Source organism: Topomyia yanbarensis, chromosome 2, assembly GCF_030247195.1.
Source record: "Topomyia yanbarensis strain Yona2022 chromosome 2, ASM3024719v1, whole genome shotgun sequence".
Lineage (NCBI taxonomy): Eukaryota > Metazoa > Arthropoda > Insecta > Diptera > Culicidae > Topomyia > Topomyia yanbarensis.
In genome coordinates this window covers 384,387,923-384,404,661 of record NC_080671.1, presented here as the reverse complement: position 1 = coordinate 384,404,661, position 16,739 = coordinate 384,387,923, and the positions used below count along the sequence as shown (strand labels likewise).

The 16,739-nt window shown below is 44.7% G+C and overlaps 1 protein-coding gene across 1 annotated transcript; it reads right to left on the bottom strand.

The window, feature by feature from the left end:
• Positions 1–8,964: 8,964 nt before the first annotated feature.
• Positions 8,965–14,268, bottom strand: LOC131680796 (uncharacterized). The gene has a single exon (XM_058961507.1). It carries the CDS (start codon positions 14,266–14,268, stop codon positions 8,965–8,967), a length of 5,304 nt encoding a protein of 1,767 aa, XP_058817490.1.
• Between the last annotated feature and the right edge of the window lie 2,471 nt (positions 14,269–16,739).

Here is a 16,739-nt window from a genome sequence, read left to right as displayed (position 1 = left end):
ACACGATGTGATCGGCGTAGAAGAAAACATATCCCCGCTGGCAGGCTAGCGAACAAAGAGTTCATGGCCACCAAGAAGAGTATGACGGCAGGGATAGATTTCTGGGGGACCCCCGTTGTCCTCTGGAAAGGCATTGGATTGGGACCCTTGATGCCTACGCGGATAGTACGGCGTATGAGCGGATAGGTAGTCGCTCAGGAAGCGCCCATTGTTTTCAGTGATCCCCCAGCTGTTGTAGTACTCCGTGACGCTACACGGTATGATATGTCCTCGCCAAGACGAATAGAACGATGTCGGAATGCAGACCGTCGCTAATAGATTGGCGCACTACCTCTCCGCAACTGACGAGGTAGCCATCGGATCCTGTCCCAGTGACGTTGATCTAGAAGTTTACGCTCCTCCATCAGCCATATATTGACAATTTGCTCCAACGTCTCGGCAAAGCAGGGGAGTAGACAGGTTGGGCCAAAATCACCCGGCGTTCTGTTCCTAAGCCATCTCTGTGGGAAAGGAATTACCAGGGCTACCTTACATGAAGCGGGAATAGGTTCATCACTGCAAATGCGGTTGATACCTTTCAATATCGCTCGGTAGTAAAGCATAGCCAACGTCTAGTGCCGTACATAGTTCGCTTCGGATGAAAAGCTGGTTATATACTAGACCTAAATCGGGTTCCAAACCAACGGGCCTGCTCTTAGCTCTTTGCTCGATCCGCTGTAACGCAACTGGGAGGGCGGCGTCCGCAGACAGGGACGCGAAGTTGTCGAGGGTTATTAAATTGAATGTCGTAAAACCTGTCAACGGCAATAACATTGTCACTATTTCGCGACTTTCTGTTGAGGTCGTTAACCCTCCGCCAGGGCCCTGAAGTCGAGGAATCTGGGCATATACCATCCTAAAATGTGGTCCAGCTGGTGTTTTCGTTTCTTCTGCTGCTTTCTTGTCCTTTCTGAAGTCATCAGCTCACTGGTTGCGGTATGGGTCGTCTACAGACGGCTTCTTCAGTGTGCAGAGCACAGTTTGGCGTGCCCGGATGGTATTCCGACTTCTAGGTAACACTACTTGACCTGGGCAAAATCAAAACAGCCAATTAGAGCCATGGAAAGGAGACATCACGAGCCGCTGGAAGCCTGGACCTGTCGTCGTCCCCACCCCCAGCGGTAGCAGTGATCAAATGCAGCACTCATCGCAGCGACATTAGACGGGAGGTTGAACTCGCTCGAGCATATTCTTTAAATAGTCGAGGATGACATCATTCATAGAATCGTAGTGTGCTGGGTGCTCAAATCTGCCGTACTAGATGCTTTAGGCACGATGTTACTTGTCTGGCAAAAGAGCAACAACTGATTCAAACCAGAGCCATTATGCCAGATTTATCTGGCACAACCAGAGGTTTTGGCAGCGTCCAGACAAAAAGACAATTCTCTCATTCTGCCAGATTTTTAAGTTTTAGAAGCTGCTACAAACATGTTTTGGAAATTTCGATAATTATTTCCCAAATTTTACAAAAATCGATTGTTGTACATTCCATGAAAACTAAAAATATGCCAAATTTCGATGATTTTGCTGTCAAGTGGCAGATTTTGCCAGACATTTTAAGTTGAACTGCCAGATTTTATTTGAAAAATAGTGACAACTCTGATTCAAACAGGCACGCGGAACATTTATTTATAACTTTTCGTGTTCGTTTGAGTCACTATGGTGCTCCCTATTGACGGCTCTGCCGGGGATAGATTGACTGATGTATGGGAGTTTTCACGTTTTTTTCGAGATCCATTCATTTGTGCTTGTTTTTCAATAGTGTGCTATTGAAATACAAAAGCACTATAGCAGTAAAACATAATTTCAGTTAATTCCGTTAATTGTTTTGTGATAACCAAACGGAAATCCGTTCATAAATAACAAAGTTATTAGCGTTTAAAATAGTGACGCAAAACCATAACATTGTTTGATTTTAGATTTTAGAATGGCACCCTACCCCAGATAGTGCAGTAAGACATTTTCAATGTGAAAAATATTTTTCATGCAGTTATGTGCACGATTAGGACAGACGAACAAATGTTGAAATATACACAGAAAAAAATATTTTGTGATTTTCAATTTATTTTTATGCACATATTTGGAGCATGAATATAAATGTAAAATCAAATTCCACCACAAATACATACAACTTATCATGCTTTCTTCAAGGAATTTTATTACAAATTTCACACGTTGATTAAAAATTATAGTTTCATTAAACAGGATACCAATGCTTTTTAATGTATTTTTAATCCAATATTGCTGTAAAAAAATTACATGTAATATTACAGGAACGAAAGTGTAGAATCATATGGGTCATTCCACGCGAACTGATCAAAAAAAGATGCAAACTTGAAATCGACCTTCACGGATTTGAACCAAATTTGGTGGAATTGTTCATCTAGGGCCAATATATAAAAACCAAAATTTTTGTGTCAATTGAACCACCCCTCGGGTCATGGGAGCACCCCCCGTTTTGATAAATTGCCAAAACCCTTGATTTTCTTTTGATCATATCTCCTCTCTAGAATCAAACCGCTAGATGGCTTTTGAAGAAAATTATTCAAGGAGTCTAGAAAAAATATGTATTTTTGGCGGCAGTGCTGCCAACTATGCGATTTTTTCAGTTAACTATTAAAAACTAATTTTTCTCTCAATACATGTATTTTAATTTTGAAAATTCTAATGCCATCGTTTTCCTCAGACATTTTTACATAAGAAACACTTATAATCTCAATATAATTTGAGCGGATCCTGAGATACACCGTTTTAAAGGGAAAAACTCGCATTTGCTAATATAAAAATTCCTTTATATCGGCCGAAATTGAAAAAATCTTCAAACGATTCTAAAAATCGACCCTGATCTGCTAGAAGCAAACCAAAAACTCAGTTTTTCATCATTTCTCGTCTACTTCACGAAAAATCATGTTTGAACTCGGAATACTCAAGTTGGTTTTTTAGTGTTGTGCGCTTGCGATTTTATATGGGAAATTGCGATTCTTTCCCTTCAAAACGGTGTATCTCAGGATCCGCTCAAATTATACTGAGATTATAAGTGTTTCTTATGTAAAAATGTCTGAGGAACACGACGGCATTAGAATTTTCGCAATTAAATTATATGTATGGTGAGAAAAATGAATTTTTAATATTTAACTGAAAAAACGCAAAGTTGGCAGCACTGCCGCCAAAAATACATATTTTTTCACGACTTCTTGAATAATTTTCTTCAAAAGTCATCTAGCGGTTTGATTCTAGAGTAAATAGAACCAGAGATATGATCAAAAGAAAATCAAGAGTTTTGGCAATTTGTCAAAACGGGGCGTGCTCTCATGACCCGAGGGGTGGTTCAATTGACATAAAAAATTGAGTTTTCATATATTGGCCATAGATGAACATTTCCTCCAAATTTGGTTCAAATCTGTGAAGGTCGATTACACGTGCCTTGATCACTTCGCGTGGAATGACCCATATGCTTTTTGATGCTACCATTGAGTGCATTAAATTCAACTTAATTTTCAATCAAATTTTTGACAGGCACCTATGATTCCCAGAAGAAGGCAAAATACATGAGCCGAAACGTCAGATAAATAGACAAACTCCTGTTTTATTCTATCAGATGACTGCATGCCGCACAAAATAACATCTGAAATTAAAATCAGTCGACCTGTCTAACTACCAAAAACTTTATTCACAAAACAATAATTTATGCATGAAAAAGGGATCGTTAAGATACGTGAAAAACTAATTACGATCAATTAAAAAAAAATTGAAGAAAATCGGTTGAGTGATTTTTCGGCAATGTTGATCAGGGAAAACCCTTTTCTGGACAAACGACATTTCGAGAAAATCGAGTTTAAAATTTCAAATTACCACTGCTCTTGATAAACGAAGCGTGCTGTAACTTTCGATCAATTTCTCGGATCTCAATAAAACTTGGGAAAATATTCTCAAGAAGTTGTGTTTTCAGATAAAGTAATAAAAAAAATTCGACTTTTTGAAAAATAAAAAGGTATGTAGGGGAACTGTGAGTGATTTTTTAAGAATTTATTTTTAATCCTTTTTTTATTAACGACTAAGAGTGAGTCAATTTTGCTTTTTTATGTTTTTAACGACATTGAATTAGCAAGGGACTGGAAAATGAAGTATATTTTTCAATATTAGGAGCCTTGAAGAAAGAAAATTTAGAAAAGCGTGGAAAGGGTCATATGAGCAAGCTTAGCGTTTATCGGCAACTTAACCCTTTGTCTGCTACCGTAGGAGTCAGGATCTTTTGGCATTAGAAATGGGAATCACCTGAGTCTGCGGCATGTCCGGACGAGCGTGAAGTAACTTGTTACTTCATGCTGTCGGAACCGACTGTAAGCTTGCTCATATGACCCTTTCCACGCTTTTCTAAACTTTCTTACTTCAACTCCTTGCTCTTGAGTACATGAGTACTATGGATTTTAATATCGAAAAAATATACTTCATTTTCCAGTCCCTTGCTAATTGAATGTCGTTTTATTTTCAATGTTAACCGATTTTCCATGCTAATTTCCATATTAACTTTGAAGATAAAAAGAATCAGTAGAGCCTGGTGTGTCTAATGTGTACACTATCATTATGGGTAACCATGAATTATGAAACACTTAGTAGGCCTTGAATACTGTTAAACGTGTACAATTTAAGCAAATATTGATAATCAGTAGTGCAGCTTCGTGCGGATGTAATTTTCAAGTTTCCGATTTTAAGGTTTTTCGAGGAAAAATTCAAATATTTCGCGGATATTTTCCTTTATTTCTATAAAGTAACTCCTAAGTGACAGCTTAGTGGCAAATAACAGGTAAGTTGATGTATGCGTGAATAAGTACAAACGTTCCAAAAATATGTGTTCTGGTAGGGCAAGACGGACAGTCTTGATTAATTCTATTGATCCATCCTAATATGAAAGTCTCGCGTGTAGAAACGAAATCCTAGCAGTCAAACGTGAAGAACCATCCAGTTAGCTGAAGTGTCACATGCCGTAGATTGAAGGATGTACGTTTATGTGATCGATGCCAAATACGGAGTCACTATTTACTTGGAACAGGTAGACGACTTAGTGCAGGTCTTATACTCTGGCTATATGTTATCGAGGAACTGATATTACCAACGCAACGCATTTAATATATAACTTTCCAGTTTTGTATAAGTAACTGTGACTGATAATTGGAACTGATTGTATAGTTCTACTTATGGCAATGGCAAAAATGATATTAGAAGATACATCATTTGCTTGCAACTTCGATATCGTGGCGCTGCAGGAACTTTGCTGGACGGGACAGAAGGTGTGGAAAAGCGGGCATCGAGCGGCTACCTTCTACCAGAGCTGTGGTACAACCAACGAGCTGGGAACTGGCTCCATAGTGCTGGGCAAGATGCGCCAACGTGTGATCGGGTGGCAGCCGATCAACGCAAGGATGTGCAAGTTGAGAATCAAAGGCCGTTTCTTCAACTACAGCATCATCAACGTGCACTGCCCACACGAAGGGAGACCCGACGACGAGAAAGAAGCGTTCTACATGCAGCTGGAGCAGACATACGACGGTTGCCCTCTGCGAGACGTGAAAATTGTCATCGGCGACATGAACGCACAGGTAGGAAGGGAGGCAATGTACAGACCGGTGATCGGGCCTAACAGCCTGCATTCCGTATCAAATGACAACGGCCAACGATGTGTGAACTTCGCAGCCTCCCGTGGAATGGTAGTCCGAAGCACCTTCTTCCCTCGCAAAGATATCTACAAAGTCACCTGGAGATCACCGGACCAAGTAACAAAAAATCAAATCGACCACGTTCTAATCGACGGTAGATTCTTCTCGGACATCACAAACGTCCGCACTTATCGCAGTGCGAATATAGATTCGGACCACCACCTGGTTGCAGTATGCTTGCGCTCAAAACTTTCGACAGTGCATAGCTCTCGTCGAAGCCGAACGCCGCGGCTAAACATCGAGCGGCTACAAGATGGCAGAGTGGCTCAAGAATACGCGCAGCAGTTGGAAGTGGCACTACCAACGGAAGAGCAGCTAAGCGCAGTTGCCCTTGAAGATGGCTGGAGAGATATCCGATCCGCCATAGGTAGCACCGCAGCCACTGCACTAGGTACGGTGGGCCCGGACCGAAGAAGCGACTGGTACGACGGCGAATGCGAGCAGTTAGTCGAAGAGAAGAATGCAGCATGGGCGAGAATGCTGCAACACCGCACGAGGGCGAACGAGGCGCGATATAAACAGGCACGGAACAGGCAGAACTCGGTTTTCCGGACCAAAAAGCGCCAGCAGGAAGACCGAGATCGCGAAGCGATGGAGCAGCTGTACCGCGCTAAAGACACACGGAAATTCTACGAGAAGTTGAACCGCTCGCGCAGGGGCCACGTACCACAGGCCGACATGTGCAGAGATACAAACGGGAATCTTCTCACGGACCAGTGTGAGGTGATCCAGAGGTGGCGGCAGCACTACGAAGAACACCTGAACGGCGATGCAGCAGACGACGAGGATGGCACGGTAACGCACCTGGGAGCACGCGCGGAAGACATTACCCTACCGGCTCCGGATCTCCAAGAAATCCAGGAGGAGATTAGCCGGCTCAAAAATAATAAAGCCGCTGGGGTTGACCAAATACCAAGCGAGCTACTAAAACACGGTGGCGAGCCACTGGCTAAAGCGCTGCACTGGGTGATTACCAAGATTTGGGAGGAGGAGATTTTACCGGAGGAGTGGATGGAAGGTGTCGTGTGTCCTATCTACAAAAAGGGCGACAAGCTGGATTGCTGTAATTACCGAGCAATCACCCTGCTGAACGCCGCCTACAAGGTACTCTCCCAAATACTATGCCGTCGACTATCACCAATTGCAAGAGAGTTCGTGGGGCAGTACCAGGCGGGTTTCATGAGCGAACGATCTACCACGGACCAGGTGTTCGCTCTTCGTCAAGTACTGCAGAAATGCCGCGAGTACAATGTGCCCACACATCATTTGTTCATCGACTTCAAAGCCGCATACGACACTATCGATCGAGACCAGCTATGGCAGATTATGCACGAGTACGGATTCCCGGACAAACTGACGCGATTAGTGAAGGCGACGATGGATCGGGTGATGTGCGTAGTACGTGTCTCAGGGACGCTCTCGAGTCCCTTCGAATCACGCAGAGGGTTACGGCAAGGTGATGGTCTCTCGTGTCTGTTATTCAACATCGCGCTGGAAGGTGTTATAAGAAGAGCAGGGATCGACATGAGTGGTACGATTTTCACAAAGTCCGTTCAGCTACTTGGCTTCGCCGATGACGTTGATATTATTGCACGAAACTTTGAGAAGATGGAGGAAGCCTACATCAGACTGAAAAGAGAAGCCAAGCGCGTCGGACTTGCCATCAACACGTCGAAGACAAAGTACATGATAGGAAGAGGTTCACGAGAAGAAAATGAGAACCGCCCGCTTCGAGTTTGTATCGGTGGCGACGAAATCGAGGTGGTTGAAGAGTTCGTGTACTTGGGCTCACTGGTGACCGCCGACAATGATACCAGCAGAGAGATTCGTAGACGCATCGTGGCAGGAAATCGTGCTTACTTTGGCCTCCGCAAGACACTTCGGTCGAACAGAGTTCGCCGTCGTACGAAGTTGACCATCTACAAGACGCTGATTAGACCGGTAGTTCTCTACGGGCACGAGACCTGGACCATGCTCGTGGAGGACCAACGCGCACTTGGTGTCTTCGAACGGAAAGTGCTGCGTACCATCTACGGTGGAGTGCAGATGGAAGACGGCACATGGAGACGGCGAATGAACCATGAGTTGCATCAGCTGTTGGGGGAGCCGCCCATCTGTCATACCGCGAAAATCGGACGACTACGGTGGGCCGGGCACGTAGCCAGAATGTCGGACAATAGCCCGGTGAAAACGGTTCTCAATTGCAACCCGACCGGTACAAGAAGACGTGGCGCGCAGCGAGCACGATGGATCGACCAGGTGGAAGACGATTTGCGGACCCTTCGCAGACTGCGTGGTTGGCGACGCGCGGCCATGGACCGAGTGGAATGGAGGAATCTTTTGTATACGGCACAGGCCACTTCGGCCTTAATCTGTTAATAAATAAAAAAATCATTTGCTTCATCTATAGCGTTATTTTTCGCCTTGAATTGAACATGAATATTAAGAAGAACCACAATCTGTTCAAAACATCCGTTAGAAACAGTAAGTTTTAAAATTTTGTGTTGTAGTCATCATTTCGGCAACATGACCGTCTTATCCCCACCATATGTCCGTTTCACTCGCAGTCTGCAAAAAGTGCAGTGTTGTGACCCCTGCCAAATAGCGTTCCTCCGTGGTTTTAGTCCGTACCCGATTTTTCCGTGTCCAATCGTAAATTTAGTTGGACTACCCTTGCGCAGATAGCGTCACTGTGCCAGTTCGGAAGTTATGTAATACACACATAACACATTACACATCAAACACTTTATTTCCTGACACTACTCAACATTTATTACTTTACACGTTTATTTCACTACGAACTATACTTTACTACACGATATTACAAACTAAGTACAAATATTCAAACGTCACTACAGACGGTGACGAACCTATCGCTATGAAGGCTGATTACGAATGCCGATAATTTTCAAACTCATACCACATACACAGAAAGTTGCAAAAAACATAACTTCTCTCGAAACATTAATTTCTCCTCTCATTATTTTATCCCCATCTCTCCTCTCTTCAATGTCTCTCACTTCTTTCGTTAAGTTTCTACACATATGTATTTAACAGTGAGAACGACACGCTCATTCGTCTCATCTGTCAATCATACAGCTATGCTGTGTTGAGATCAGTGCTAGTGTGAAACGTCAACATTACCGGCCACCTAAATTAGCTAAGTCTAATTTACATATATTGGATCATCAAAAAAAACAGGTAAGTATGATTAATTTTCTAACAACTTTTCTTCACTTTCAGCTGCTGCTCGTTGCTGTTGCTGCACCGCCAATTGCTGGTCGAAAGGAAGTGGAAACAATCTGCGAATCGGTCGTATGTATGTTCCACTTCTTGTTTTGATGGTTGCAACACGAATGATGTCATCATCGCCGGGTTGAACTGCTTCGATCCTTGCTAGTGGCCAAGCGACGGAAGGTTTTCCATCCTCCTGCAGCAATACCATTTGGCCAACACGGATGTCCACCGGAGAACCGGATTTCTGCCACTGCTGATTGAGCTCGGTAAGATATTCCTTCCGCCAACGTTGCCAGTGATGTTGAATCAGTTGTTGCAACTGCTGATAGTGCCGCAATCGGTTTGTTGGTATTTCGGTGTACTGAGGGTCCGGGAGGGTTAAAAGTGGACCGCCAGTCAGGAAATGGCCGGGTGTTAGTGCGTCTAATTCGGTCGGGTCATCGGATAGTGGCGTTAGCGGGCGAGTGTTCATGTTTGCCTCGATCTGGTAGAGGACAGTGACCATGTCCTCGTAGGAAAGTTTTCGGCAGCTGATTGTTTTTACCAGAGAGGACTTTGCTGTCTTAACAGCCGCTTCCCAAAGGCCGCCGAAATTTGGTGCTCGAGGTGGAATGAACCGCCAAGTGATTCCTTTGCTGCTGCATTCATTGATTAATTTTTCCTTGTTGTGTTTGATGCTAAATAGGCGATGCATTTCCGTGAGTGTGGTTTTTGCTCCTTTGAAGTTTGTACCATTATCAGAATGGATTTCCGTTGGCAAGCCGCGCCGGGCAATAAAGCGTCGAAGTGCGGCAATGAATGCGTCCGTTGACAAATCGCACACGAGTTCCAGGTGAGTGGCTTTGGTAGCGAAGCAAACAAACACAGCAATGAAAACCTTTTGGGGGGCCGCTCGTCGATGAACAGGTTTTAAGTATATAGGACCACAGTAGTCGACACCGGTGATTGAGAATGGTCGACTAGGGACAATGCGTGCCTTGGGAAGCTGTCCTTGAGGTTGGGCTACAGGGACAGGGTTGTGGCGGAAACAAATTGTACATTTGCGACACACATAATTGGCAAGAGTTTTTCCGCGAACCGGCCAGAATTCTCGACGCATTGTCGCCAGGGTCATTCGGGGGCCAGAATGAAAACATTGCGAGTGGAAATGCGCTGCAATTATACGAGAAAGGGGGTGCTTGTTGGGAAGAGCCATAGGGTGCTTGGTTTGGTAGGTTTCGTTGGAGAAATGCAGCCGGCCACCGACACGTATTATGCCATTCTCGTCTAGGAAAGGATATCGATTTTTCAGGGGTGATTTCGAGGGAACCGAACGTTTTTGTTTCAACTTAATCAACTCTTCTGGGAACACTTCTTGTTGAACCACCTTTACTAAGGTTTGCTTTGCTTCTTGCAGCTCCACCGTCGAAAGGAATGCTTCATATGCATGATGTTTAGAGCGGCAGCGTGTAATGAATCGACGAAGGTAAGCAGTGATTCGAACTAGACGCCCGAATGAAGAATAGCGCTCAAATAACGGGTTTTCCTGCGACGTTGACTGAACCACTAAAACCGTTTTCTTTCGTTCCAGGATGTCCTCGTTTGGAAGAAGCGGGTGTACATGCTTTGGCCATTTATCCACTTCGTCTGCCAGCCATCCGGGACCATTCCTCCAAAGAATGTCGACGATGAAATCTGCCGGCAACATACCACGCGAAACGTGATCCGCCGGATTATCCGTACCCTTCACGTGGTTCCAGGGGTGTCCGTGTGTCAGCAGCTGGATTTCCGATGTGCGATTGCCCACAAACGTTTGCCAAGTGTTTGGGGGTGCTGCGATCCAGTGCAACGTGACCGTCGAGTCCGACCAGAACCAGCAAGGATTTCCCTCCATCCCCAGCGCTGCGGATACTCTAGTATAGAGTTTGGCACCCAATAATGCAGCACACAGCTCAAGGCGCGGTAAACTAAGACGTTTGATTGGCGCGACTCTTGATTTTGCCGCAATGAGCTGGATTTGAGCTTTACCTTCCTTGCTGGCTGAGCGAGCGTAAATACATGCTCCGTAGCCTACTTCAGATGCGTCGCAGAAAACATGGAACTGAACCGTTGTAGCTTCCGATGAAAATATATAACGGGGAACTTTGTATTGCTTTAGTAGGGGCAGCTGTGAATGGAAATCATTCCATTTAGATTCGATCTCGCGTGGAATCGGATCATCCCAGTCGACGTTAACTAAGCAAAGGTGTTGCATCCGAATTTTTGCCCAAGCAATCACAGGTGACACGATACCAAGCGGGTCGTATAATTGCGCAATCTCCGAAAATATCTTCCTTTTTGTCCATTGATCGTCATATTCCGTTGCTCGTATCTCAACACACAGTTGGTCCGTTCCTGTCTCCCACACCACTCCAAGCGTCTTCACCTTTGTTTCTGCATCGAAATGTAGCGTGGATTGCTCCTCTAGAGCTGTGGAAGGTAAGTCGGCTAAAGCCTCCGGTTGATTGGAGCTCCACTTCCGCAAATCGAATCCGCCTTCAGCCATAAGGGATTGAACTTCGCTTCGCAAACGTTTCGCCTTCGAAATCGATTCTGCTCCGGAAAGAAAATCGTCCATATAAAAATCTTTCTTTACAGCAGGACCAGCGTACTTGTATTTGTCACCGGCGTCTATGGCAAGCTGTTTAAGTACGCGAGTGGCAAGGAAAGATGATGGCGCTAATCCGTAAGTGACCGTCTGTAGCTCGTACACCTTAATCGGTTCAGCCTGATCGAAGCGCCACAGGATCCGTTGAAGCGATGCGTCCTCCGGGTGAATGCGTACCTGCCTGTACATTTTGGCCACATCTGCAACTAACGCAACGGCGTGCTTGCGAAAACGGATCATGATGTCCAGCAGATCGTCCTGAATTACTGGACCCGTAAGTAGAGTGTCGTTGAGCGAGTGATTTGTGGTGGTTTTCGCTGATCCATCGAACACTACCCGTACCTTGGTCGTTGAGCTAGACTCTTTAAACACAGGATGATGGGGCAAATAGTAAGTAGTGCGCCCTTCATCCAGTGTATCCTCCATCTCTCCGATCAGTTGCATATGCCCCATTGCAAGGTATTCTTGTAGGAATTCGTTGTAATGGTCACGTAAGTCTGAATCCCTTTCCAAACGCCTTTCTAGCTGCCGAAATCGTCGTAAGGCCGCACCCTTCGAATCGCCGATTTTGTCGTGGAACCCATTCCGTTTTGGGTACTGTACTACATAGCGTCCCGATTCGTTACGGGTGAACGTGCTTTGAAAGTGTTGTTCGCAGTCCTTCTCTTCCTGTGATCGAAGTGGCTTCTCTGACATCTCCTCAATTGCCCAGAATTTCTCGATGATCTTATCCAGCGGTTCGGCGATCGCAACGTGACAACTAACGGTAGCTTTTCTTGTAGACCACTCCGACTCGCCCGCAGCTACCCAACCAAATACTGTGTTGACGAATATCGGCAAAGGAGATCCGAGTTTGCAAATTTGTATCCGGCCACCATCGAGTAGATGAAAATCGTAGAAGAATTGAGACCCAAGCACCAAATCGATCGGACCAGACACGAAGAATTCCGGATCGGCTAGCTCCATGCCGTTTGGTGGTTTCCAATCTGCCAATGGTAAAGAAGTAGACGGCTGGTCGCTTGTTACCTGCCTCAAAACCAGAAAGTCCATTGACAAAGTAAAATCCAAGACCCGTGACGAAACAACAGCAGAAACTTCGTGAGCTATACTTTTCTTTGAGCACCCAATACCGCTGATTTCTACTCTTTTATTTCGTCTAGGTAGTTTGAGTAGATGAGACAAATTCTCCGACATCAGTTTCGCTTGAGAACCGGAATCCAACAATGCCCTAGCGAGATGCGTTCTACCCCAGCTGTCCTTTATTTTCAACACCGCCGTTAACAAAAATGTATGTGTTCCAGAACGCCCCATAGCCATATTGGAGGAAATTGATGCAACCGAACATGTTACTGTACCACCGGAGTTCGATGCACCACCAGAGCTTGATGGAGCCGTAGCTTGCATGCTTTGTGTGGCTGAAGAAGAGGCAGCGGAGGTGGGAGCAGTACCAGAACCAGGAAATCCAGGATGAAGAAGAGAATGGTGCTTTTTAGAGCAAGTTCTGCACCGAAATTTGGAAGGACAGTCTCTCGCCATATGATTTCGCCCCAAACAATTGCTGCAAAGACGCTTCGAATTTGTTAGCTGTAGCCGTTGGTCCACCGGAAGTTTGCTGAATGCCGTACATTGAGCGATAGAATGCTGATCACCACAGGATGCGCAGCTTGGACCTTTGTTTCCGGTCGCCGAGTTGACCGAAACCTTTGCAGGACGAGATTTGAACCCAGTTGATGCAGCTTGACTGCTTGACGTAGTCATCCGTTGGTCCACCGAAACTGAATCTAAAACCCGTGTTTGTTTTTTGAGAAAATCCACCAGTATTGTAAACGAAGGTTCGACCTCATTAGAAACGCTTTCCTCCCAATGTTTTTGTGTGACGTCGTCGAGCTTAGTTACCAATAGATGAGTAAGCATTGCTCCCCAGCCACTAGTCTTCTCACCCAGTTGATCCAAGATTTTAGTGTTGCGTTCGAAACAATCGATGACGTCATGAATCCCCGCTGCTGACTCTTTCCGAATTTTCGGGAACTCGAACATCGCATTCAAATGCCGCTTCTTGAGAAGATATCCATTAGAGAACCGTGCAACCAAACCATTCCAAGCAACCCTGTAATTCGCCTCGCTCATTGGGTACGAATCAACCAACTTTAACGCATCACCCCTAAGAGACGCCCGCAGATAGTGGAATTTTTGAATACCACTGAGTTCCGGTGAAGAGTCGATCAAGGCTCGAAATGTGTCATGAAAAGGCAACCATTTTTCGAAACTACCATCAAATTCCGGTAGATTTATTTGTGGTAGTCGCACATAAGTGTGTACACCAGCCGGTTCGGAACTAGATCCGTTTTGTGTCGGCGCTGGAGTCCGCCGTGGTAACTTGCCAACCAACCCTGCCCTTACCTCGAAATATTTCTCCTCGAATTCCGCCCGAACTTGCCGATGTGCCTCCGTGTTCTCTTCATGCTCCTCCGATCCCTCGATATCGCATTGAACCTCCTCAAACTCGTCCCACTTCGCCTCGAGTTTCTCCAGACGAAACTGTATTTGGAGTTCGTCGGTTGCTTGGCTACTGTTGAGAAATTTCTCCGTCCGCAGTAGAAAATCTACGATGCTATCCCGAACGTGGATCTTGGGTTTCAGCTTCTTACCCATAGTCAGATCCGTTGAGCTGGAGAGTTTTGGATCAGCAATCGTCTCCTAGAAAAATATCAAGCGGAGAACCCTTCCAAGAGAGATGTATCGATTTGGACAGGTACTCACCTGGTGAGCCTGTCAAATAGGCCTTGTATCTTTTCTCTCAGGAACTCTCCGAAAAAACTCGTAAAGCTGCTACCAATTTTCTCCAGATCCTCAATAATGACGTCAGTAACCAAGACAGCCGTATGATGACCCGATGATCCGAATGATGCCGACAGTATTGTTTGCAAAACTGTAAATATGCACAAGCGCAGCACAAAACGAAACCAATATGTCGAGTAGGACAGGTACTCACCTGGGAGCCTGTCACTACAGGCCTTGTACTCGACTTTATAACTGCGACTCGTTCCTTCTTCCCGTTGTGTAGAAGAACCACAGGTGGTAGCGCTTCGTTACCGTATTTCAGCACTTCTGACGATGAATGTAGACTCCGTCTTCCAAAATGGCCGCCGGCGAATTACCAACCCGTTGCTGATGAACAACCTTGTCAGAGTATACCAGCGACGTTCTCCGTAACCTCCTAAGCCATGCACAGCGATCCCCGTACCAAGCGATTGTCCTGTTGTTGATCCAGGAAACTTCCTCCGATGCCAAAAATGCTTTCCGAGAAAGAGAATGGAAGTCCCCTCCGTTCAAGGTGTTTCGTCCACCGTATGAACACCGTGCGTAGTGAAATATGTACCGAAGAAATAAACGTAGAAAAAACGACCAGGTAGCGATGAAAGTTTAGATGGAATTATTGGACAGGTACTCACCTTGTGAGCCTATCCAATAGGCCTTGTTTGTTTTAGCTTCCCTGGTCTAATCCAAAAAACTCCAATGGCGACGTCAAACGAATCCAGAACTGCTGAGTCGCAATGGCTGTACGCAAGTAGAATGATGGCGACTGCGCGCGATGGCGGTATCTGCTTTGTCCTCGGACTCAAAATGGTGTTACCGACGCCGCGTCGGTTCCTTGGAACACTATCCTGGTCACGGCACCAATGTTGTGACCCTTGCCAAATAGCGTTCCTCCGTGGTTTTAGTCCGTACCCGATTTTTCCGTGTCCAATCGTAAATTTAGTTGGACTACCCTTGCGCAGATAGCGTCACTGTGCCAGTTCGGAAGTTATGTAATACACACATAACACATTACACATCAAACACTTTATTTCCTGACACTACTCAACATTTATTACTTTACACGTTTATTTCACTACGAACTATACTTTACTACACGATATTACAAACTAAGTACAAATATTCAAACGTCACTACAGACGGTGACGAACCTATCGCTATGAAGGCTGATTACGAATGCCGATAATTTTCAAACTCATACCACATACACAGAAAGTTGCAAAAAACATAACTTCTCTCGAAACATTAATTTCTCCTCTCATTATTTTATCCCCATCTCTCCTCTCTTCAATGTCTCTCACTTCTTTCGTTAAGTTTCTACACATATGTATTTAACAGTGAGAACGACACGCTCATTCGTCTCATCTGTCAATCATACAGCTATGCTGTGTTGAGATCAGTGCTAGTGTGAAACGTCAACATGCAGATATTACTTCGTTTTCTAGTTCTTTAAAAAATGATACTTATTGATTTTTGTATCATAATCCCTCTAGCCTCTCGAAAATCAACATATGAAGCTACAACATAGAGTATTACATGTTGACAAAAACATGCTCTTACTATGTTATATTTCAGTATATCCTTAGTATGTCCCACTTATCCCCAGTTTCTCTAACCCCTTAACGCCGAACATATGTTTTTACGTAAAAGCAACGTGATTAATTTTTCGAGTCTACCACAATAACCTGGGGGTGGTTCCGTTGTGGGTTATTCACCCTCCCCCTTCCCCTAACACACCTTCCTTCACATGTCAAAATTAGTTAGCAGGAAGAGGGCCGCCGAGCGGGGGGGGGGGAGGCGGGACGGGGTGTTTCCCCCCGAGCCCGGAGTTCTGAAGAGGGCCTGGATTTTTACCAAAAACTAAAATTTTGACAAATACTATTTCGACAAAAATTTATTTGAGAACGCAATAAAAAAATTCAAACATCCTTGTATGATAAAAATATGATAGCGAAAATTCTAGGCTATTTCATTTATTTAATATCAAATTTCGCCAATATGAAATCAATTCTTTTGATTTATTGAATTTCCTGTTTTCGTGACTACTGGATTATTATCGAAACCAATTATTAAAAAGAAAAAGAAAATTTCTCAAACTTGTATTTAAGGTTGCCACACCGGTTTTTGGAGGCGAATTCCGGGTCTTCGTACAGGTAATTCGGATTTTGCCCGGATGAATTTAGTGGATTATTTTGCAATTTTGCGTTGCCATTTTATTTCACCAGGAACTCTCGGCATAATTTTATAAATCGCCCAGCACACAGTCATCATAAACATCATCCTAGGACTGCAGGTCCTAATCAATA

Bases quoted from the DNA above. Each gene is read 5' to 3' on its own strand.
- LOC131680796 (XM_058961507.1), bottom strand. From the start codon at position 14,268: ATGGGTAAGAAGCTGAAACCCAAGATCCACGTTCGGGATAGCATCGTA.